Source organism: Trachemys scripta, chromosome 2 (assembly GCF_013100865.1).
Source record: "Trachemys scripta elegans isolate TJP31775 chromosome 2, CAS_Tse_1.0, whole genome shotgun sequence".
NCBI classification, from domain to species: Eukaryota; Metazoa; Chordata; order Testudines; family Emydidae; genus Trachemys; species Trachemys scripta.
This window is the reverse complement of record NC_048299.1, coordinates 26,246,773-26,271,552: the sequence shown is the minus strand read 5'-3', so window position 1 is coordinate 26,271,552 and position 24,780 is coordinate 26,246,773. Positions and strand designations below refer to the sequence as shown.

General features: G+C 43.2%; 1 protein-coding gene across 1 annotated transcript; it reads left to right on the top strand.

Moving 5' to 3' along the window:
* The first annotated feature begins 4,789 nt into the window (after positions 1–4,789).
* On the top strand, positions 4,790–8,925 carry GJD4 (gap junction protein delta 4). Its single transcript, XM_034759361.1, has 2 exons — positions 4,790–4,853; positions 7,727–8,925. Exons 1-2 carry the CDS (start codon positions 4,790–4,792, stop codon positions 8,923–8,925), a joined length of 1,263 nt encoding a protein of 420 aa, XP_034615252.1.
* Positions 8,926–24,780: the final 15,855 nt, after the last annotated feature.

Genomic DNA, 24,780 nt, shown 5'->3' with positions numbered 1-24,780 from the left:
CACGTGGTTGTTTACAAGTTAGAGAACATTCTGTACAGCAACCAAAACTGAACTGAATCAGTATTTTGTCTTGTTTTTCTGTAGCAACCTGTTCCTTTCTTCTCTGTTTTGGATACCACATTCCAGGCACCAATGGGCTGTGAAAGAACTCCCTACCTGTACCAGGACATAGTAATAATGTATTGTATTTGCCTATGCTAAGAGTTGAATTCAGCTCTGCAAAGTGTTTTGGGATATGTACACCTCAGTGTGAATAGAACAGGAGTAATCCGCATTCGGGGGGAAAGCATCACACAAGTCAATTAGCAAAACTACCCAACATTCATATGCCATATGACGTATACAATATTAATCCCATACATGTGTAATACAAATTAATGCTAATTAATATGGAGCTGCACTGAGTCCTCACCCAGAGCCAAGGACTAGGCCCAGTCTTTACATTACATTATACATTGTGCCACATTGATTAACTTTTAGCAGAGAACTGAGATGGGTCAACCCAGGTAGGTCTGTATGTAACTGTGGATTATTGTTTTCACCACTTCGGACAAAATGTGTCCATTATCAAATATGATCCTGATATGTGCACAACTGTTTTCACTCTCAGTAGGATACTCCTGTGTAAGTGTTTGCCGGTTCAAGCCCTGAATTTGTTGTAAGTGGTTTTAAACTCAGACAGCCGTTGTGGATTTGAAAATAGATTTATTGCACCTTCTTGTGTTTCATTGCTGACCCCTTCAAGTGAGGGCTGTGCTGTGGCTCTTTAAGGAGCTGCAAGGGAAAAGAAGTGATGAAATTATTACAGGATATTAAAGTGATGTTTCACCTGTAGTCACCTCTTTTTTTAAAAAATATATTGATTGTACACGTGGGCTTGGATCACCGATTTCAGCACTCATCTTTGCCAAAATTTGGGGATGATCAGATCGGGGATTTTGGTATAACCCCCTTTCTAGATTATTTAGCTTTGGTATCTATTGACAAAGAGGAACCTAGGGAAGAGTGCAAGGCCAAGAGTAAACATGAGGGATGATACATCTGGAAAAGACAACTTCAGCTGCATGGAAAAATTCTCATCACTGCTTCACATTTTTCATGAATTAAGGGAAAATTGAAATGTTTCTGAGCAGTTATTTGAAAGAAATTTTGAATATGAACGGTAGTGAAGAATCAGCTGATATTTTACATAATTCCATAGGCAACATAGAAATACCATATGGCACTGAGTCTTGCATTTATAGTTAAGTGTATTTCTGAGGTACCTCCAGGCTACAACTGAGATCAAGGCCCTAGTTTGCTAGGCATTGTATGAAAACATAGTCAAAGGGCAGGCCTACACTATAGGGCTAAGTGGACCTAAGTTACACAACTCCACCTACATGAATAACCTAGCTGGAGACAACGTACCTTAGGTCTACTTATTGTGGTGTCTACACCACACTAGGTGAAAGGGAGAAACTCTCTCGTTGCCTTACCTTATGCGTCCCATTCCGGTGGCATATCGGAGTTGATGGGAGAGCAATCGGCAGTCGACTTAGCGGCAGTCGATCAGCTAAATCGACCCCTGGTGGATCAATCACTGCATTGTCGATCCACAGTAAGTGGAGACAAGCCCAAAGACAGTCCCTGCCTCAAAGAGCTTACAATCTAAATAAGACAGAGAAAAAAGATCCACTGAGAACTGAAGTGACTTGCCTAAAGTTACCCAGCATAGTAGTGATAGAGCAGATTAGAACACAGGTCTCCTGATTGTGCCCTATCCCCTCTTTGCTAGGACATAAATTACATCACAGTTCATAAGCCTATAGGATAATTATTTAATTTTTAAAAAGAAAATACACCTACCCATCTCAACAGATCTTCCTGTCATGGAGCCATTGTGCCCAGATTTCCTCATCTGCCACCATCAAGATGGTGGCAGATAGGGTTTTAAGGAACAAATATGCTTAGTCTTCACACACTGTTATGGTCTATCATATTAAAAGTGGCTAAGGACATTTTAAGTTGTGATTATTTGACATGATGAACAATTTATGACCTACTGTGTCAATGCAGCTGCTGTGCATTAGTCTTCTGTCAGCATCTTAACATTCCTGATTCTATTTTTGATAAAGGAAGTTTCACACGAGTAACTACTTTTCCAAAATTAAAAATATGGTTATTTGCACTCTTTCCCACTCCAAGCTCTTCCCTCCTGCCCCCAAGACCACAAAAACGCCACCTCAAGCACCATAAAAACAGTAAAATACAATACTAAAGAACTCCCTTTGGTTGGAAAAAAGTGTTTATTAATTACAAGAATACTAAAAACATAATGCTACATATATTTATCACTTCAGATTAAAAGAATTTTACTAAGGTAAATCATCACTGTTTTATTTTTTTGAAGTTCCATCACTGTACACTGTTTTTTACATTTCCCTGGTCTTAGGCAAACTAACGCAAATAATTCTCTTGCTGTCCTGTCTGAGGCCTTGAGCATTCCTGATTAGGTCTCATTGAATTCAGAGAGTGCCTAGAGAAAATGTTTTTGGAATTGTTACATATTGTGGGAATATGGGGTGGGGAGAATGGGAAATTATCCAGTTACCAGTGGACCAGGGTCCACATCACATAACCCAGCCATGCCACAACTTGCACTGACACTCTGTTGACAATTTCAGTAAAATGAGTAAATGTCAATTTTACTATACTCACACAAGCCAATGAAAAAATATCTCCATAGCTGCTAATGGATATTTACAGATCGTCAAAGTAAGAAAATGCTGCTTGAGAATTTCTTCGTCTGGTTTAAGGAAATTTACTTTGTATATTTTGACGTGTTGACAATTTGGTTTTTTAATGGTTATAAAGCTTTAACTTTTTGAATCTCAATGTCTACTGTTACTAAATAATTGACTGATCTCCCACATTGTCTGAGCCCCCCCATAATATCCCACACCTGTGAAATTTTAAATCTATAAAAATCAAGTGTTCGATTAAAAGTAATCACTGATATTATCAAAGTAATATTAAAAAAAAATCTAATTCTGCCAAACCTACAAATAGGTCACTCCTGATGTCCATGCAAACCTTGGCCTATCTCTACTCCCTTAGCAGTGAGGGTGTCCAGGTAGAAATACAGTCGCAGGATTGCATTGACAAGCTCACACTTCTGCCTGTTCTATGGCTCAATAAAGGCCTTCAGGCCTGTGGAACCACCACTAAATAGATTCATACACACACTACTTTAATCTCCCCTCCCACCCAGTAATTTAAGGCCCAGATGTGAATTACCCTTGCAACCACAGCACACGTTGTGGTTACAGATGGGGTGGAGGGGAAGGGAAAAGCAGATTCTGGGGCCACTATTCCCACCCCCACCACACCATGCTGGGTGAGGAGTGGAAGGAGCCTTGGCTCTATAACAGTAGTAGATTATTTTCTTTCTGGAGCTAGGAGTGACTCAGGCTATGTCTACACGTCTGACAGTGTGTATTGTACATACACTGCATATATATCTAGCGCAGGTATAAAGAGCAGTGTAGATAGTGAGGCACTGCTCAGGCAAGTAGAGTCCAGAAACTCCAGAACCTTCGAGTATATACCTGATGGCTCTCTAGCTACCCAAACAGGGCCTCCCACATCTACACTGCTATTTTTAGAAGCGTAGTATCCCACTGCCTCCCCACTGTTGGCTTCTTTCTTGGCTGCCCCTCTGGTCCTGGAGCCTTTCATTGCTGTGTGTAGCTACACACTGCGATGTGGAAACGCCTGCTTCGCAAGTGCAGACAAGGGCTTAGAGTCATAATTCCCTCTTGGTTTGCTCTTGGGGTGCTATGCCCATTACTCAGAACAGATTGTAAAAGTACTGTTTAGCCTTAACACACTTCATGCCATGGCTTACTTCTTAAATAGTAAACATCACAAATATCTGCTTAGATGGTCAATTAAGGCAATTTCTACTAGGCTCTTCCCAGTGATGACTACAATGCAAAACAGTAGAATAGCAAAACAGACAGGAAGAACTCATCCAAATGAGAATGACTTTAAACAGAAGATTTTTATTTTCCAAGATATTAAAGATTTCATCACATTCATCCTCCATATCCCCGCAAGGTCGAGATTGCTCTCCTGTCAGGCTGAAGGCAAGTTATGGAATTTTTGGTGCAACTGTGATTGACAAGACCATGATGCCCTCTCCGAGAGGGTGTGTTTTATTAATAAAATTACTTTGGGAAAATTGCAGTGGGATAGCTTCCTAGTAAAGAGTTGCTAAACTGAAAACGCTTTCCAAAGACAGGGATGTCGGTCTCTTTGTATCCCCTTTCCTTGTATTTTTCATCTGTAGTCTCCTTGGGGAAAACAGAGAGGCTTCTATTATTTCCTGTACTCATGTCTGATTTTTGCCACTGAAATATCCCAGCAATGCCAGGAGGCTGGAATGCCCCGGGAGGGTAAGAATAGCCCACAATGGTTGAGATTACTTCTGTTGCCTTTTGTCTACTTGCAGTTGTCAGGACAGGGGGACCACAGAGGTAAGTGCAGCAAATAGATCTGTGAAGCTAGAACTTTTGTGAAATCAACTGTATTTCCTAGGAAGGGTTTGTTCCCAATTTGCAAAGGTCAGCAGGCCTATTTAGCTCTTTCATCAAAATAATTCTTCATCAATAATGTTGTTAGTGTTGGGTATTTTCCCCCCAAATATTTATTTTCTTCCTTCTCTGTCTAGGTCTAATTTGCTTTGAAAATGCCAGAATCCTTCTTAAGCTTTCAGAAGCTGAAAGTGTAGTGAACTAGTTCAAAGATGAAGCGCTGGGACTCACTGGGGTTTTTGATTATCACTCTCAACTACAATGTTACGTTTGTAGGTAAGTATCTTTAAAAGGTGTGCTCTTTTCTTTTAGAATTTTGTACCCCCAAATCATCCAAGTTTCTTCCCTGTTCATCAGCTTTCATTTCCAGGTATCAGTCTTACCACTCTCCGCTCTCCCCCACCCCCACAAGAAAGTTAGTTGTTTTGCTATGGGATATAAGAGCTGTGGATGTTTGATTTAAAAAAAATAATAGATTCCTACTTCATCTGCTATGAATATTTTCTAAATGTTACAAATGAATGCTGGGGGGAGGCTTTCAAATCTGGCTATTCTTACCCACCAAGTTTCCTCCCAGCTCTACTGAGAGCTGTAATAAAACATTCAAAGCTCAAGGCAGGTGTAAAAAGTACATTTTTCCATTATATGACATAGCCTGCTTCAACAGTGAAGTAAATAATACAGGGAGAAGTAAAGAAAACATTTTTCAATAAACTTTTTGGTGATTAAGCAATCTTGCTTTTCATAGTTGGGTTTTAAAAGTTTACAGCATTCAAGCGCATATTAAAAATGAACTTTAATTTTCTCAGACAATGACTTTTTATTATTTTTTTTAATTAAGTTTGTCACTGATTCACTGTGTAATTTTGAGTGAGTGACTTAGGGCCAGATCCAAAGACTACGGAAGACAACTGACTTTTATGGACTTTGGCCTTTATAGCTCAGTCCTGTAAATATTTATTACAGTGCATTGCTCACTACAGCAAGTAATCCCGCTAACTCTTAATGAAATGGCTTGCTGTAGTAACAGTCTGCAGAACTGAGCCCTTAGGGAAAACAATGCACAGAGTTGTCTGTAAAAAGCTTGTCCCTCTCACCAAGAAGTTGGTCTAATAAGAGAACAGATTTAAAAATTGCATTAAGATGTTAAAATAAAAATAAAAATGAACAGAGTTTGAGCATAGAAGTTTCTGGTTATTACCTCACCACCTTGTCTCTATAGTACTAACCTAACAGAGACCCAGTGGTTTTTAAGCAGAACTCTCTCATGTATACATTCTAATTAAAAACTGAGGCTCTAACACATCCCAGGGTGTTGAGAGGCTTAATTCATGAATGGTTTTGAAACATTGAGATCCTTGCATAAAAAGTGTAATAAAAGTACAGACTATTATTTATTAAGGGCCACTTTGATTTCATATTATAGCCATTTTTCTCCACCAGAATAGCCAACTGAAAACACCAAGAATGCCATCAGAAATAGTTTTTGGTTAGGAAATATATTGTTTAGTTGGTTGTGGGAGGGTTTCAATATGATCACCTATTCTGCAGTCTCAGGCTACATCTATACTACCCGCCTGAATCGGCGGGTAGAAATCGATCTCTCGGGGATCGAATTATTGCGTCTCGTCAGGACGCGACAATCGATATCCAAATCGATGCTTGTACTCCACCGGCGGAGGTGGGAGTAAGCGCTATCGATGGGGGAGCTGCAGAGGTCAATTTGCTGCTGTCCTCACAGCGGGGTAAGTCGGCTCGGATACATCGAATTCAGCTACACTATTCGCGTAGCTGAATTTGTGTATCTTAAATCGACCCCTCCCTCCCCCGTAGTGAGGACGTAGCCTCATGGAGCTACCAAGTTGTTTATATGTTCATGCCTAGTTTCACCATTTCTGAGAGTAGTGTTATTGTTATTCTATTGGTATAATCTCTCTTGCTGGCCACAAGAGAGGTATGTAGCTCATCTCAAATGCATGCCAATAAAATATTAACACCCCCAATGTTTTACAAACATTTAAATGTTTAAGAGTCACACAAATGTTATAAAAAGTACTTAACTTTTTGGCAAGTAGGAGAGGCGATTGTCTAAGACTGTAAGTATGTATACGCCATACACTCTACAGAAAAATTATTAGGATTTTGCTTTTAAAAAGAGTTATTTTTAAAAATACTATTTTACCAACTCTCTGCCCGTAAAACCATGTGTGTTTATATCAGAGAGAACCACTCAGTATTTTAGATTTCTAGGGCTCTGTACAACCATTAATTTAGACCCATTCCTGCTTCTACTTTTGTCAAAGGTTTTTACTATTGCATTTATCTGGAAGCAGAATTGAGTCCTTAACCTTTATCTTGTGTTAATGTAGATAAGTATATATTAATCACTCAGTCCCCCCTTATTTTGCTTTAAATTGTGAAACTGAGGCAAAGAGATTATTAAATTAAATGACATTCCAAAGACCATAGGTAGTCAGTGACAGAGCCAGGACTGAAACTCGGGATGTCCTGGCTTCAAACTCTACCTGCATATATTGATCAGTGTAGAGATAGTACTGAGTTTCAGTAACCACTCCAGTGAACGTTTTGAGTCCTAATTTTTTGGTTTGCTTTTTTTCCCTTTGCAAAATATCCAGTATTGGGATTGAATTTTTCTGTGGTCAGTGTTTGTCCAAAGATTTTATATATTAGTAAAAACTCCTAAGATAGACTGAAAAAAGCTTGCATGTTCTAACTGCCTTTTTTTTTCCAAACCAACTGAGCTCCACAGCCATGGAGAAGGTTTTTTTAAAAATTATTATTTAATTCTTTATAGAGCAATGTCTGTGTGTACATGTTACTTTGCAAAGATCTAACAAAGACAAGATCTGGTCCTGAGAAGCATAAAGTCTGATGAAAAACTAAATAAAAAGAGAGGTACTCAGAAAAATTAATGCTTGATCCTGCCTCGATATTACTAAGGGTTTTAATGGAGTAAGGACTGTAGAATTAAGGACCTGATCCAAAGCCCACTGATGTCAATGGAAAGATTCCAATTGATTTTTGTTCATAAATATTGTACATGCTGGAGGATTACATTATGAGCCTCTTACTTGCTAGATTTCATTTTCTGTACTTTGAGTCTATCACCATTTCTTCTTCCTCTGTAGGAAAGATCTGGCTAACATTAGTAATCTTGCTGAGAATGGCGGTGATAGTGTTAGCGGGATATCCCCTCTACCAAGACGAACAAGAACAATTCATCTGCAATACTTTGCAACCAGGATGCTCTAATGTGTGCTATGACATTTTCTCTCCTGTCTCTCACTTTCGATTCTGGCTCATTCAGACGGTGTCTGTTCTGCTACCTTATGCTCTGTTCAATGTCTATGTTCTGCACAAAGTAGCCATGCATGTTGTGACAGCACATTATTTGCCATGTAGATATGAAGGAATCAAGGCATTAGCTGGCCATACAGCTTTGAAGGAACCATGCAAAAATGTTGCAGTCACTAGACCATCCTGCAAGGCAGATCTTCTGAATATTCCTGATTTTTCTTGGGCATATACTGTTCATCTTTTTCTAAGAACACTGGCAGAGGCTAGCTTTGGAGCTGGACAGTATTATCTCTTCGGATTTTTTGTTCCTAAATGCTTTTCCTGTTACCAGTCTCCTTGTACCAGCATGGTCGATTGTTACATCTCCAGGCCTACTGAGAAATCCATCATGATGATTTTCATTTGGGGGGTGAGTGGCCTCTCTTTTCTGCTTAGCCTTGTTGATCTAGCCTTTGCCATCCAAAGAATGGCAGTAAGAAATGGACAAAATAAACCAATGGAAGGTCTCCATGCAGAGGATGACCACAGTTCAGTTCTGCCTCCAGCTGAGAAGCTGGAGGATTCTCCACCATCTCCAGAGGACAGAGGCCATCAACATCTAGTGACACATGACAGTCAGACCAGTGAAGCGTCTTGCTCACTTCACTCGGAAGATGAAGAAGAACTTCAGGGGGAAGAGAAGATCATGTCCCAGCAAACTGCCATCTCTAACCTCAACAGTAACAGCAATAAACCCTGTATAGCAGAAAGCCTTGATGCTAATCAAGGCAGTAATGAAGTGCCCCTATGTATAAGTGACCAGCAGCGTATTCCATACAGGCAGCTGAGACATGGCCAACAGCAAACCTTCACCAAAGAGGCTTCCCTGACTTTGAGACCCCAAGTCAAGTCCCATCTTGGGGTTTACTCTTCTGTAGATCAGAGCAAGCATTTAGGGCATTATTCTTCAGTTGAGCTAAAAGCTTCTATTGGGCAATCAAGTTGTAGCAGTGCTAGCTACTTGAGAGCAAAAAAATCAGAATGGGTATAAAGAGCCGTGACAGAGCATTGTGTTTACTGTCCTGGAATGACACATTTCACACCATCTAGTTTCAAATGGAAACCTCGGTATCGGTTAAATTCCATTTTTGTGCCTATAAAAATATCATTTTACAAATAGCCCCCTTGCTGAATGAAGAGCAGGAAGCAGAACTTCTTGTGACTATGACAGGATTGTATGGAAATCTTTAATAACACATTGTGGCAGATTTCATTAAGATCGTAACTTTTGCTGTTTGGAATGTTTGATGTTGAATATTAGGGATCTTTCTAAACACGACCATAGATTTATACTGATGTGGCTTCTAACTTATTCTTTTCAGATATATATTCATTTCATTATTGTTGTAGTCAAGCATAATATTTTTCTTTATATTAGTTGAGCTTGTTTAGCTTTTCATGTGTGAGGGTGATGTGTTTTATCATTTCCTGGATAGGAACCACATTAATTATTAAACTGATCATAGATAGAAAAGCATTAAATATTTAGCTCTCTAGTCCCTGAAGTCTTTTTAATGGGATCTGTGTTGATTACGCTGTAATATCACAAAATATTAGGACAAAGAAACCTTTTGTAAGTCATTGTATTTTATCAGCTGTGAGAAGGAATGCAGGGAACAAACATGGGTTGAATGTATCTTGTATATCTCTCAAACTGATACATGGATAGACAGGTGGATAAATAATGCAGATGCTGTGGCAGAACTCCAGAGCTTGCTTATTTGTCTTTATACCTATCTATTTTTAAATGTCTAGAGTCTGTAGCATAAATCAGAAAGAGCCTGACTGTGTCTGAAAGGGATAATAAAGTTAATAGTCCTTTTCCTCCTCCTGCTCAGTGGTTTGTAGTTACTAAACTTTGACCTACACTAATAATGCTATCCCTTAATTGCAGGTCAGGCTGCTGCCCAGTTTTTAGCCTCCTGCAAATCCCCATAGTGTGAGGCCAGTTTCGTAAACACACAGTGGATGTGGAGTTCACTGCATGTTGAGAGCACTGGAACTTTCTGGCTCTGTGTGTGTGTGTGTGTGTAATGTGAATATAAACTTCTGAAATCTGCCAATACTCTCTTAAGAAGAGCTGCCTGACTCAAGCTTACTTCTGACGCAGTTGTGTTAAAAAACTCTAATTGTTATAGCTGCTCAGTGCTGGAGTAAACCACACCTCTAAGGTACCTGTAGCATGCCAGGTGTACTGCAGCTCAGAGGCAAGCACTGAAGGTGCTTCAGTAGTTAGGCCTTGTAGGCGCTAGTCCTGGTGGGTCCCATTAACCACTTAGACACTGGCTAAAGTGAAAGGGTATTTGACTAGGGCTGGCAAGAAAAGGAAAAAGTTGCAAATATTCTAGGTACAGAGGCTCCAACAGTTCCAGTTCAAAGTGGGCAACGGTGATTCTTGGGCCCCTGGGGAAATCAGTTCACGGTTAGGAGAACTCTCCAGGCCTAGTGTCTGGGGTGTTCTCTCCAGTTCAGTCTCTGTTCAAGCAAATACAAACTTGCAGGTTTCCAAGCCAGAATCAATTTGTACTGCCTCTTTCATTGGGGCTCCTCTGTACTGGCTCCCTGCCCAGTTGCTACTGCTCCCCCATTATTCCCAGTCCCATGGAGACCTGCAGCTAGCTGTAATGTCTGGCTATAACATTCCACATGCAGCTCTGGGTAGGGTTCCTGGGGGTTTATCTCTGCATTCAGCTTCTCTGAAACTCCTAGCTCTCCATGACACTGATGCTTCCCAGCAGTGCCCACTCACTTCCTGGTCAGAATTCTTCCTCCTACCTCACCATGGGCCAGGAATGTGCAGTTGCAAGAGGGTGATTGGATTGTAGTCCCCTGCTTAGCAGTGTAAATAGGATCTCAATTAGCTCTCCTCTGACACCTAGTTTGGGATGGGGAGAGACATCAGGAGCAAACTGTATTTACATGAACACACCTATCTGCATAGGTATCTAGCAGACAGGAGCTGTGTAGCTCCAAGTGATCAGTTTTGGTTGGTATTAGGTTAGAAATCACTTTAGTACTGAATGCAGGGGTAGTGAAATGTTATCAGTGTTATCTTCATTGTATGAGTAAAGGGAAGCAGAACTGTGCTGAGCTTGCAGGGCCGGCTCTATGTATTTTGCCACCCCAAGCATGGCAGTGAGACAGCCTTTGGCGGCATGCCTGCGGGAGGTCTGCCGGTCCTGCGCCTTCGGTGTACCCACCGCCGAATTGCCGCCGAAGCCGCGAGACCGGCGGACCTCCCGCAGGCATGCTGCTGAAGGCAGCCTGACTGCTGCCATCACAGCGACCAGCAGGCCGCCCCTTGCAGCTTGCCACCCCTTGCAGCTTGCCGCCCCAGGCACACGCTTGGCGCGCTGATGCCTGGAGCCGCCCTTGTGAGCTTGTCCTGATTGAGGGGTCACCTTCAGCTGAAAGGAACTCGCTAAGCCAGGGGCTCAAATGTCAGACCCCTGTGAAAGTAAGAGTGGTGGGGACAGGTGTCCTACCTACGGGGTGTGGACTCTCCCTAAAGGTCCCTGGTCTGGTTTAACCTGTTCTTCCCCACTGTTCAAAGATAGAGCTAAATAGGCTTCATTAGGAACCTTTTGTTATTTCAAGTACTCAATAAGAACTGAAATCACTTGTAGTGGGGCAGTGTTTCTGCTCAGTCTGCTGAGAGCTAAATTCACTAAGAGACTGATTTGCAGAAGTCACAGCAGAGAGGCAGATGGCAGCAGAAGGTAACTGATGGGCGCCTGATGGAGCAGCCAGGCAACAAGGAACTGCGGCTGGCAGGGTGGACAGCTAAAGCAAGTGCTCAGACAGTGGAGTAAGCAAGGTGCTTTCTTCCCTAGGTGGGAGGTGAACTCACACAGATGCATCTCTGAACCCTGAGTCCTCACTGACCAAGGACAACCACTGTGAATGGGGTATGGTGAGGGAGCAGAGAGGAGTACATTAAAGGAATTTTTGGTTGTAGAACTGTAAAACATGAGGCAGAAGGCACTGCCCCATGCACTCTAGGGTGGGTATCCTGCTCACAGTTTTATGTTTATGAATCCTGCTTGTGGCATTTACCCTAACTAATGTCAGGTGACTTCCCTCCTTTCATTAAAAGTTTCTTTGCTCAGACTCTGTGCTTGCAAGTGAGGAAGTATTGCCTCTCAGAGGCACCCAGGGGTGGTGTGTAATTTCCCCAGGTTACTGGGTGGAGGTTTGAGCTAGTTCTGTGCTGTACTGTTGAAAAGGAACCCCTAGATATTGAACCTGGCCCTGGTTGCTGTTGGCTCCCCCTGGCAGAAAGGTTACAGCAGGCTCATCAAAACCATTCTAAAAACAAACAGTTTCAGTGAACAGGGTGGAAATGTGGAAAGATCATAAATTGTTCATTAAAAACTCCAAGACCATTGATGATTTTAGGTGTTTATACTGCTCACAGCTGCAGTCACGTGCATGGATGGCTGGAAGCTGATTAGAAGTGGTGATTGATGGAGTACAAACTATGACAGAAACAAGAGCCAGCAAAGTAAAGCAGTTTAAAAAGGAGAAAAAAGTATTCAACTATATTAGTGGGAGAAAGGGTACAGAATATCTTTTATTGATTTTTAGGATCCCTGAATATTAAGGTCAGGTACTGAAGGAGTTCAAGTCCACTGAGAACATTTCTACCCTTCCTAGGCTATCTGGAGGTCAGAAAATTAAACCAGACCCTGCTGTGACAAATATTGTAGGAACTTGGCTTAGAAATAGAACGTGAAATAGCTAGATCTACTGCTACTCTCGCCTTTGTGACTTATTTCAGAGTGTCCCTTTATGTTTGTAAGAACCTAGCACCGACCAAATGCTAAGCTTTCTGCCTCTCCTTCAAATCCCTTCTTAGGTTTTGCTAAAGAAGCAAGGTTTTCTAAAGATGGGTCCAAACTAGAATATAGGATATGGTCCTCCTCAAGCTTTGGGGAAGTTTGGATTTTGCACTCAGACAATGCAAGAGATCCAGGTCACAGGGGAAATACCTCACCGGCAACAAACTGATATTCTAGTTTTACTTCATGGTGTAGAACAGTAGCTGTATTTGTTGCTCATCGGTCAGTCCCACGTGCTATAGAATACGGGAAGCTTACTGTTGACTTAAGATTGTATGGTGACAAATTGTTTTATTTTTTCCTCCGGAAGCTCAACAGCTCCCCTTTTATCCTAACATTAGCTGGAGGTTACCTTCCCACGCCAGTTTAATAGAAAATTGCTACTGCCTATTCTCCTATGAGTGAGATCATACATCATTGGCTGGTAAATGTGTAATTACCCATAGTAGCAGTTGTCCTCCGTCTCTCCAGCTTCAGAGCTGGAAGTTAATAAAATTTGAGTTAACAGATGTATAGAGTTCCTTAATGTAATATAGCAAACTATTAAAATTGTCTGCCCATGTGTGATAATTATTGCAATGATCTGATCAGAGAAAGGGGATATTAAATTATACATTTAAAATGATTTTTATGAATAGATTAGTTATTTGGTGCATATGTTGTTTTAGGATAATTTAACCATCAAAATATAGTGTATAAAATAAAAAGGGGAGGGGAATATGGGAGGCTATTCTTTAATTTCTATCTTCTGCACTATGTTTGATAGTCTGATCTCCTGCTAAGCAATAAAGAAGTCATTTTACAATGTAATAATCTCATGTTTAATTGAACTGCTAACAATGTTCTGGAGCATCTGTTCAAATCATAACAAACTCTTCTTCTGTCTACCATGTACCATTAAACAGATTCTGGAAAATGGGTTTTGCAGTACAAGAGCCTGATAACCATGTATTGATTATATCTTTATACTAATGATACCTGTACCCATATGATCATCTCCATACTACACATTCCATTTTAATTTCCCCTCCCACCACCATGATGACCCCTTCTTGTCCTTCTCCCACCCTTATCTCTGTTTCTTCCATGGTGGCCCCATAGACCTCAAATGAACTTTCCAAGCCACCTCTTCACCTACAAATAGTGAATTTTTTGAAAGTACAGATACTAATTTAATGGAATCACCCACATTGCCCTACTGTATAGTCTCATCATTGTAATATTGTCCTTCCTCCCCATTTTATGTTCAAGATCCTCACTGGTTGAGGAATGTTGTTTAGGTATTTTTTTCTCCTTGACCCAAATCAAAATTCAAATTTATTCCCAAGGAAGTCCTCCTACTGAGAGGGTATATATTGCTATCTAATTAGAAGTGCTTGGATAAGGGTAAATCCACCTTCACAAAGTATTATGACTAACAATCGGTTACACTGTGAATTGTTACATGTAAAAATACTGTAAGCTAAATACTGTAAGCCAAGTCTCAATCAAGCGACTTCTCTTCCTTTGCCAGAGGAACAACAGAATAATAATAATATATATATATATATATATATACTAAAGGCTCTGTATTACCAACCAGCACACAGTAAGGATTTTCCCCACAGATGCTGAAGTCCATTGGTAAATTACTCCTGGAAAAACTCCACAGATAAAAAAAAAAACCTGCATCAGGAGCTTCATTTTTCTCCTCTTTGCTGCTCTCCACAGCATGAAAATATCAGGGGACAGCAGACAAGTTTCCTGTAGCTCAGGGATGGAGACCTTATCAGAACCACACTAGGAAGCTCTCACTACTGAAAACCTGGCCTCAATCAAGATGGTGAGTGTCACATGCCTCCTGAAAACCCCCACTTCCTACATGCTCAGGAAGGGAATGTATAACTGGAGGGGGGAATGGACATGACACAATGGGAAAGCCAGATGTGGATATGTCTTCAGTCCTTGAGATTCTAAGCACATCAGGCAAGAGACTGTTTATTTTCTGTCTTGTATAGTGCTGAACTTTCGTTGGTATTAAAACAATAATAATAGTGGAGAAAGGCAGGCGGGTCTGACCAAGCGAAAGGAGCTCCTGCAGTGACTCCTGTTACTGTCTTCCCCAACCCAGCACTGTAGGAGGTAATATCTCTCCTCTTTACAGAACACTGTATGCTGAAGCACTGTGAGACTCATTCAAGAGGATGTTCCAAGGAGTAGCCTTCCTGCCCCTGCAATTTTAGGCACCCCTGCTCCCCACCTCTCTAAACGTCAGCATAGCACTGTTTCTGAGGCCTCGGATAGATTATTCTCTTACTGGCTCCAGTATCCTCCTCCCATCTTAATGCTCTATACCTGCTCCACCCCACACTCCATCTGTAGTCAAATTAAATCCCTAAGGACAGAAGCCAGGTGGATAAGGATGCATTGTGGAATGAATCCAGAGTTTGTCTGGCCAAAGCATTTTGCTACAACACAAAGGTGGACTGTCCATACTTTAGCTTACCAGCCAAAATCCTAGAGTTTGACCCCATGTTAGTTACCTGTTTCAGTAGGTCTGACAGGAGTATGAGCGACCCTTACAAAGACCTTGCATCCTAAATATTATGACTGTCCCTCAAAATGAATATGAAGTTGAAAAGATCACTCCGTATTTGCAGGTTATCTTCCTAGTAGTCAAGAAAAGACTGCCACAGATTGGTGGTCAACCTGATGTTCTTGAACAAGTTGGAGGGTATTCTACCACTTCAAGATGGACAGAATCCATATCTTCAAATGTCTGGTGACTACAGAGATAAGGGACATATAAATACTTAGATAGAGAAACCCTCTTTCCAAGCAACTGAACAAATGCTTTACAACTGAAACCATATTTCATGATGCCTGGTCAATAATATTGGCTCAGGTTTCATTAGGAGGGACAAAAGCAATAATCACCTGCCTCTTATTTGGTTGGTTCCTCTGCCATTGATGCTTCACCAATATTTTGAATCTGGTAGTAGCCTTGTTCAGATTTAGGAGTTTACATTTGATTCCCTACCAGCACAATGTTCTGATCAGAAGTCAAGAAGAAAACAGTGTATAGGAAGACATCTAAGGAGTAACTTTCCTCCTACAACATGTGGGATCTTGAAAGACAATAGCCAAATTCTTTCTGGAACCAACACAGAGAATAGAGTTCCTATTTACAATAGCATACACTTCAGCTCAATTAAATCTCCCTCAATGGCTTTTGGGAAATTAAGATGGTCTTTTCCAAGGCACCTAAGAGAGTTCGGCATCCAGTTCCTACTCACTGGGAGACCTACTTCCCTTAGGTTGCTTGGCAAATCCCAGGCTGAGGCCCTAGATATTGTATTTATCCAAAATTTGACTTTCCAGTGTGGAAGTAATAGACTTTTCCATAATATGGAATTATATGTGTGAAATATTTCCATTAGAGAGAGGCACTCCCAGAAAGTTTGGTTATAATGTTTTTCTCCAGAGGTCCCACTGCTCAGAATTCTCTGCTTCATGTCTATCTCCAGCTAGTGCACATAATGAAAGTAAAAAGTAACAAAGAGTCCTGTGGCACCTTATAGACTAACACACACATTGGAGCATAAGCTTTCGTGGGTGAATGCCCACTTCGTCAGATGCATCAACGTCACCCACGAAAGCTTATGCTCCAATATGTGTGTTAGTCTATAAGGTGCCACAGGACTCTTTGTTACTTTTTACAGATCCAGACTAACATGTTACCCTCTGATAATTAAGGTAGTGAGTGTACGCAGCTCTTCCCATACCATGTTTTTCTGTTTCATGAGTATTTGACAGGTTCATGTTAATAATTTATTTAAGCCTATTTGCTGCTCTCTAGAGGAACTGAAGGAGCCTGCAATGTTTAAAGATATATTTTATACACTTTGAGTTTTTCAAATAAGCCTTTTATGGTCTAAGTATGTAAAAATGTTACGCAGCTATTTCTGTAGTTTTTACTGGAGTTCAAAACTAGGGCATGACATTGATGGACTATTACATTTGCAATGGTGAAAGGTGTAAGGTACTCAGCTGGTAACTCACTTGCCTTTGGGGTTGCATGTTCCTGTAAGGAAGAACAACTAATGTAATGCTTCTCTCCCCCCCACCTCAATCACTTAATTCGGAGGTATTCAAGTAAGATATCCCAATTCTCTACTTTGTGATAACATAGATCTGAAATAATAATGTTATCATTTTTGCCCCTAAATTTCAATTCTGCTTGGAAAAAATATTTTACTAAAGACATATGTAACTCTGACATTCTCCTTTGTTATTCAAATAGAGTGACAGAGGGCCAGCACAAAGCCTATACATGACTCAGGCATTCGGGGGGATTTAGATGTGCACAGACTTTGTACTGGCCCACTGCACCCATGTGAATTTCACTCATAGTGAGCAAAATGTCTCAGGTGATGCCCACTTAACTGGTGAAAGGTGTAACTCTGGAACCAGGAGAGTCTGAAACTGTTGGAGTTCAGCAGTTTGGATAAAGAGAAAATAGAAGATGTGACGTTGTGCAGTCTATATGGTTTTATAAAAACATGATAATAAGTGAATATAATGTAACTGGGATAGTTTTAGAAAAAATATGGTAATAAGTGAATATAACGTAACTGGGATATGCTTCATGCAAAAGGTCTCTTGTAAGGTATCATTACAAAGCTAATAATCTACTGAGTGTGATCATCCTATTTGTAGAAATGTACCACTCTTGTATCTAAAACTAGAAATATAAAACATAACTCTGAGGGCCTATTGTAATTATGTAAAGTGTGGGCCATTAATGATGGTTGGAATCTTGATGACTCCCATTGTCTGCAGATGGTTGTGTTTACCTGTGAGTCTTCCTGTATATGTGTGTGCTGGCAAGTAAGGATATGTCTACACTACGGGATTAATCCGAATTTATATAATTCGAATTTTGGAAACAGATTGTATAAAGTCGAATGTATGCGGCCACACTAAGCACATTAATTCGGCGGTGTGTGTCCATGTACCAGGGCTAGCGTCGATTTCTGGAGCGTTGCACTGTGGGTAGCTATCCCATAGCTATCCCATAGTTCCCGCAGTTTCCCCTGCCCATTGGAATTCTGGGTTGAGATCCCAGTGCCTGATGGGACAAAAAACATTGTCGCAGGTGGTTCTGGGTACAGCCTCCCTCCCTCCCTACATGAAAGCAACGGACGGCAGACAACCATTTCGCGCCTTTTTTCCTGGGTGAACACTGCAGACTCCATACCACGGCAAGCATGGAGCCCGCTCAGCTCAAGACAGCAGTCATGAACATTGTAAACACCTCGCGCGTTCTCGTGGAGTTTATGCTGAGCCAGGACCAGAAAAACGAGGCGAGGAGGCGGCGGCAGCGCAGCGACAAGCGTGATGAGGACACGGACACAGAATTCTCTCAAACCGTGGGCCCTGGTGCTTTGGAGATCATGTTGTTAATGGGGCAGGTTCTATCCATGGAACGCCGATTCTGGGCAAGGGAAACAAGCACAGACTGGTGGGACCGCATAGTGTTGCGCTGGGATGATTCCCACTGGCTGCGGAACTTTCGCATGCGTAAGGGCACTTTCATGGAACTTTGTGACTTGCTGTCCCCTGCCCTGAAATGCCAGAATACCAAGATGAGAGCAGCCCTCACAGTTGAGAAGCGAGTGGCGATAACCCTATGGAAGCTTGCAACGTCAGACAGCTACCGGTCAGTCGGGAATCAATTTGGAGTGGGCAAATCTACTGTGGGGGCTGCTGTGATGCAAGTAGCCAAAGCAATCACTCGGGTGCTGCTACGAAAGGTAGTGACTCTGAGAAATGTGCAGGTCATAGTGGATGGCTTTGCTGCAGTGGGTTCCCTAACTGTGGTGGGGCGATAGATGGAACCCATATCCCTATCTTGGCACCGGAGCACCAGGGTACCCAGTACATAAACTGCAAGGGGTACTTTTCAATGGTGCTGCAAGCACTTGTGGATCACAAGGGACATTTCACCAACATCAACGTGGGCTGGCCGGGAAGGGTTCATGACGCTCGTGTCTTCAGGAACACTACTCTGTTTAAAGGGCTGCAGCAAGGGACTTACTTTCCGGACCAGAAAATAACCGTTGGGGATGTTGAAATGCCAATAGTTATTCTTGGGGACCCAGCCTACCCCTTAATGCCATGCCTCATAAAGCCATACACAGGCAGCCTGGACAGGAGTCAGGAGCTGTTCAACTACAGGCTGAGCAAGTGCAGAATGGTGGTAGAATGTGCATTTGGCCGTTTAAAAGGTCACTGGTGATCATTACTGACTCGCTCAGGCCTCAGCCAAACCAATCTCCCCATTGTTATTTCTGCTTGCTGTGTGCTCCACAATCTCTGTGAAAGTAAGGGGGAGACCTTTATGGCGGGGTGGGAGGCTGAGGCAAATCGCCTGGCTGCTGATTACGCACCAGGGCGATTAGAAGAGCACACCAGGAAGCGCTGTGCATCAGAGAAGCTTTGAAAACCAGTTTCATGACTGGCCAGGCTACAGTGTGAAATATGTTTGTTTCTCCTTCATGAAAACCCACCCCCTTTATTGACTCATTCTCTGTAAGGAACCCACCCTCCCCCTTCCCCCAGCTTGCTTTCAAACCAAATAAAGTCACTATCATTTAAAAATCATTTATTCTTTATTAATAGATTATAAAAAGAGGGAGGGAACCCGGGTGGGGTTTGGGAGGAGGATCGGCGGGAAGGAAAAGGCCACTAAAAAAAGGTTTAAAAAAAAAATGACAGCCTTTTGCTTGGGCTGTCCACTGGGGTGGAATGGGAAGGTGTATGGAGCCTCCCCCCCCCCGTGTTCTTACATGTCTGGGTGAGGAGGCTATGGAACATGGTGGGGGGCAGGGGGGGTTATACAGGGCTGTAGCGGCACTCTGTTATCCTGCTGCCGTTCCTGAAGCTCCACCAGATGCCAGAGCATCTCTGTTTGCTCACGCAGCAGCCCCAGCATTGCATCCTGCCTCCTCTGATCTTCCTGCCACCACCTCTCATCTCGAGCGTCTCTCCTCTCCTCACGTTGGTCCCTCCTGTCCTCATGTTGGTCCCTCATGTCCTCACGTTCACTGGCTTCTTTCCTATACTTTGAAACCATGTCCTTCCACTCATTCAGATGAGCTCTGTCACTGTGGGTGGATTCCATGATTTCTGCGAACATATCGTCTCGCGTCTTCTTTTTCCGACGCCTTATCTGTGATAGCCTTTGGGACAGAGGAGGGAGGCTTGAAGAATTTGCAGCTGCTGGAGGGAGGGAAAAAAGGAGAGAATTTTTTAAAAAGATACATTTTGCAGAACAATGCTTATACTCTTTCACGGTGACCAACACTATTCACATTACATCGCACATGTGATTTCTGTGCAAGGTCGCATTTTGCCTCTTAATATTCAGTGCCTGTGGCTTTGCTGCTAGAGATCACAGACGCAGGTCCGGGTAACAGAATTCGGCTTGCATGCGGCCATGGTAAGCCATTGTCTTTCGGCTTCTGCGCCCTCCTTTCACACATACCAAGCAAAGCCCGTTGAGTGTTGCGGTTTTCCTGTTAACCTTCAGCAGCAGAAAACAAACTAACCACTTCTCTGGATCCAATTCTCTGGATGATTGCTTTATCCCTCCATCCAATTCTCTGGATGATCGCTTTATCCCTCCCCGCACCGCATGGCTGGTATCAGGGAAGATCCCTGCTAGCCAAACGCGAAAAGCTCTGGGCCAATTCTCCCCCCGCTCCCCGCGCTTCGCTAACTGCAGGGAAGGATTTATTTTCAGCCACAGGCAAACAGCCCAGTAGGAACGGCCACCTCTGTCCCCTTAATTAAATTCACGTATTTCAACCAGGTTACCATGAGCGATATCACTCTCCTGAGGATTACACAGCAAGATAAAGAACGGATGTTGCTTGAATGCCAGCAAACACCGGGACCATATGCTGCCACACTTTGTCATGCAATGATACCAGATTACTTGCTGCAAGCATGGCGTGGTCAAGTGTCCTACCATGGAGGACGGAATAAGGCTGCACTGCACAGAAACCTTCCTTGTGGCAAGGCTTTTGGAGTACCTCCAGGAGAGCTTCATGGAGCTGTCCCTGGAGGATTTCTGCTCCATCCCCAGACACGTTAACAGACTTTTCCAGTAGCTGTACTGGCTGTGAATGCATCCCAAGTCCTCAGGGCAAAGTAATCATTAAAAACCCTTGCTTTTGAAACAAGTTTTATATTTTAAAAGGTAAACTCACCTGAGGTCCCTTCCATGGGGTCGTGGTCTTGGATACTGGGTTGGGAGGGTACTTCAGTCAGGCTCAGAAAAAGATCCTGGCTGTTGGGGAGAATGGAGTGCTGGGTGCTATTTGCAAGCTCGTCCTCCTCCTCTTCCCTGTCCACAGACTCCTCAGGTGTAGCTGATGAGATTATCCCCGCCTCGGAATCCATGGTCAGAGGTGGGGTAGTGGTGGCGGCCCCCCCTAGAACTGCATGCAGCTCAGCGTAGAAGCGGCATGTCGGCGGCTCTGACCCGGAGCGGCCGTTTGCCTCCTTTGTTTTTTGATAGGCTTGTCTGAGCTCCTTGACTTTCACGCGGCACTGATCTGAGTCCCTATTGTGGCCTCTCTCCATCATGCCCTTGGAGATTTTTTCAAAAGTTTTGGCATTTCGTCTTTTTGAACCAAGTTCTGCTAGCACTGAATCCTCTCCCCATATAGCAATCAGATCCAGTTCCTCCCGTACGGTCCATGCTGGTGCTCTTTTTCGATTATCGGCCTGCATGGTTACCTGTGCTGATGAGCTATCTGTGGTCACCTGTGCTCTCCTCACTGGGCAAACAGGAAATGAAATTCAAATGTTTGCGGGGCTTTTCCTGTCTACCTGACCAGTGCATCCAAGTTCAGATTGCTGTCCAGAGCGGTCACAATGGTGCACTGTGGGATAGCTCCCGGAGGCCAATACCATCGAATTGCGGTCACACTAACCCTAATTCGAATTGACAAAATCAATTTTGGTGCTACTCCGCTTGTCAGGGTGGAGTACAGAAATCGATTTTAAGAGCCCTTTATTTCGAAATAAAGGGCTTCGTTGTGTGGACGGGTGCAGGGTTAATTCGATTTAATGCTGCTAAATCCGAATTAAAGACATAGTGTAGATCAGGCCTAAGTAATGAAGTCTTGCAGTGACATGTGATCATGTCACCTGAACTGGAATCCATCTTTAACCTGGTGCTTTTCCAGTGAGGGGGGGTGGAAACCCAGAGGGACAAAGGGTTCCAGCCTTATGCAAAAGATATATAAAGGGGTGGAAGGGAACAAAGAGGAGAGAGGAGCCATCATGAAGAATCCCCTAGCTATCACCCGAGCTGCAACAAGAGCTGTACCAGGGAAAAGAATTGTGCCCAGGCCTGGAACGTGTCCAGTCTGAGAAAAAACTTACTGAAGCATCTCTGAGGGTGAGATTATCTGTATTTAGTTTGATTAGGCATAGATTTGTGCATTTTATTTTATTTTGCTTGGTGACTTACTTTGTTCTGTCTGTTACTACTTGGAACCACTTAAATCCTACTGTCTGTATTTAATAAAATCACTTTTTATTTAGTAATTTACTCAGAGTATGTATTAATACCTGGGGGAGCAAACAACTGTGCATCTCTCTCTATCAGTGTTATAGAGGGCGAACAATTTCTGGGTTTGCCCTGCATAAGCTTTATGCAGGGTAAAACGGATTTATCTGGGTTTAGACCCCTTTGGGAGTTGGGCATCTGAGTGCTAAAGACAAGCACACTACTGTGAGCTGTTTTCAGGTAAACTTGCAGCTTTGGGACAAGTGATTCAGACCCTGGGTCTGTGTCTGGAGCCAGACGGGAGTGTCTGGCTCAGGAAGGGTGCTGGAGTCCTGAGCTGGCAGGGAAAACAAAAGCGGGGTAGTCTTTGCCCATTGGGTGGCAGCTCCCAAGGGGGTTTCTGTGATCCAACCCGTCACACAGCAGTTTGGATAAAGAGAAAATAGACGAGGAAGGAAGTGTAGCCCCAGCAGCAGGGGGAGAGAGATGGGAAGCGGGGAAAAACTCTTGGGAAATGAGGAAAGGAAAGAGATGGAACACAAGATGCCAAGAGAATCTGGGAGAAATTGGCAGGAAATAGGACATGTAGTGAAGTCAGTTGGAGAAAGTGAAGGACCTTGTGGTTATCACTCCTCGGAGCATTGAGTAGGGAGCAAGTTGCGTGAGCTTGTCTATCTAAATGTAGGAATATGTTAGAATCCCATGAATAAATGCTTCTCTTCACAGCTCTGATCCTGAGCATTACTTTTCTCATGCAAGTAGTCCCACTGTCTACAAGTCATTCATATATTTAAGTGTTTGTAGGGCCAGGGGCTTAAGAAGTGGTTAGTTCTGGACAGGGCCGGCTCTGGCTTTTTTGCCGCCCCAGGCAAAAAAGCCTCCTGCCGTGCCCCCCCCTTCCTCCCAGTGCAGCAGGGGAGGTCGCCGAGCCGGGCCGTGGGCCAATCTCCCCGACTGGCCGGAATGCAGTGGGGAGGGCGGCGAGCCCGCTGCGGCTCCGCTGGTGGCCGGAGCACCGGGAGGAGGGCAGCGAGCCCAGCCGGGGCTCCGCTCTCTCCCCGGCGGCCAGAACGCCGGGAGGAGGGCGGCGAGCCTGGCCGGGGCTCCGCTCTCTCCCCGGCGGCCAGAACGCCGGGAGGAGGGCGGCGAGCCCGGCCGGGGCTCCGCTCTCTCCCCGGCGGCCAGAACGCCGGGAGGAGGGCGGCGAGCCCGGCCGGGGCTCTGCTCTCTCCCCGGCGCCTGGAGCCGGAGCACCGCGCTGCCCCCCTCCAGGTGCCGCCCCAAGCACAAGCTTGGTGGGCTGGTGCCTGGAGCCAGCCCTAGTTCTGGAGGGGACTTCTATCCATGACCTACTAGCAAGTAGTCGTAATGGAAAGGATTTCTATCCATGCAAGTGTTACAGGACAAAAGTGTGTCAGGTGTACAGTGTAATTATGAGAAATGTTTCCTACGGCCCTGATATAGCAAAAGGCTTAAGCGTCTGCCTAAGTCCTGCTCAAGTCTAGGATGATAATGGCATAAAGACTACACGTATGATGTTTGCAAATGATACCAACCTTGGAGGAGTTGCAAGTGCTTTGGAGGACAGGATTAGAATTCAAAATGATCTTGACAAACTGGAGAAGTGGTCTGAAATAAACAGAATGAAATCCAAATCCAAAGCACAAATGCAAAGTACTACCCTTAGAAAGGAATAATCAATTGCACAAATACAAAATGGGAAATGACTGCTTCAATAAGAATACTGCAGAAAGGAATTGGGGGTTATAGTGGATCAAACTAAATATGAATCAGTGTAATATGGTCACAAAAAAACTAACGAAAAGAACATCATTCTGGAATGTATTAGCAGGAGTGTTGTTAAGAAGATGCAAAAAGTAATTCTTCTACTCTACTCATTACTGATAAGGCCTCAACTGGGGTATTGTGTCCAGTTCTAGGCACCACACTTTGGGGAAGATAAGCACAGACCAGATAAAGTCCAGAGAAGAGCAACAAAAATGATTAAAGGTCTAGAAAATCTGAGCTATGAGGAAACATTGAAAAAGTAGGGTTTGTTTCATCTGGAGAAGAAAAGACAGAGGGGATATAATAACAGTTTTCAAGTACATAAAAAATTGTTATAAAGAGGAGGGTGATAAGTTGTTCTCATTAGCCACTAAGGACAGGACAAGAAGTAATGGGCTTAAATTGCAGCAAGGGAAATTTAGGTTAGATGTTAGGAAAAACTTCCTGTCAGGGTAGTTAAGCACTGGAACAAAATTACCTAGGGAGGTTGTGGAATCTCTGTCATTGTCTAACCCTGGGGTTCTCAAACTGGGGATTGGGACCCCTCAGGGGGTCGGGAGGTTATTACATGGGGGTTGTGATCTGTCAGCCTCCACCCCAATCCCCGCTTTGCCTCCAGCATTTATAATGGTATTAAATATATTAAAATGTG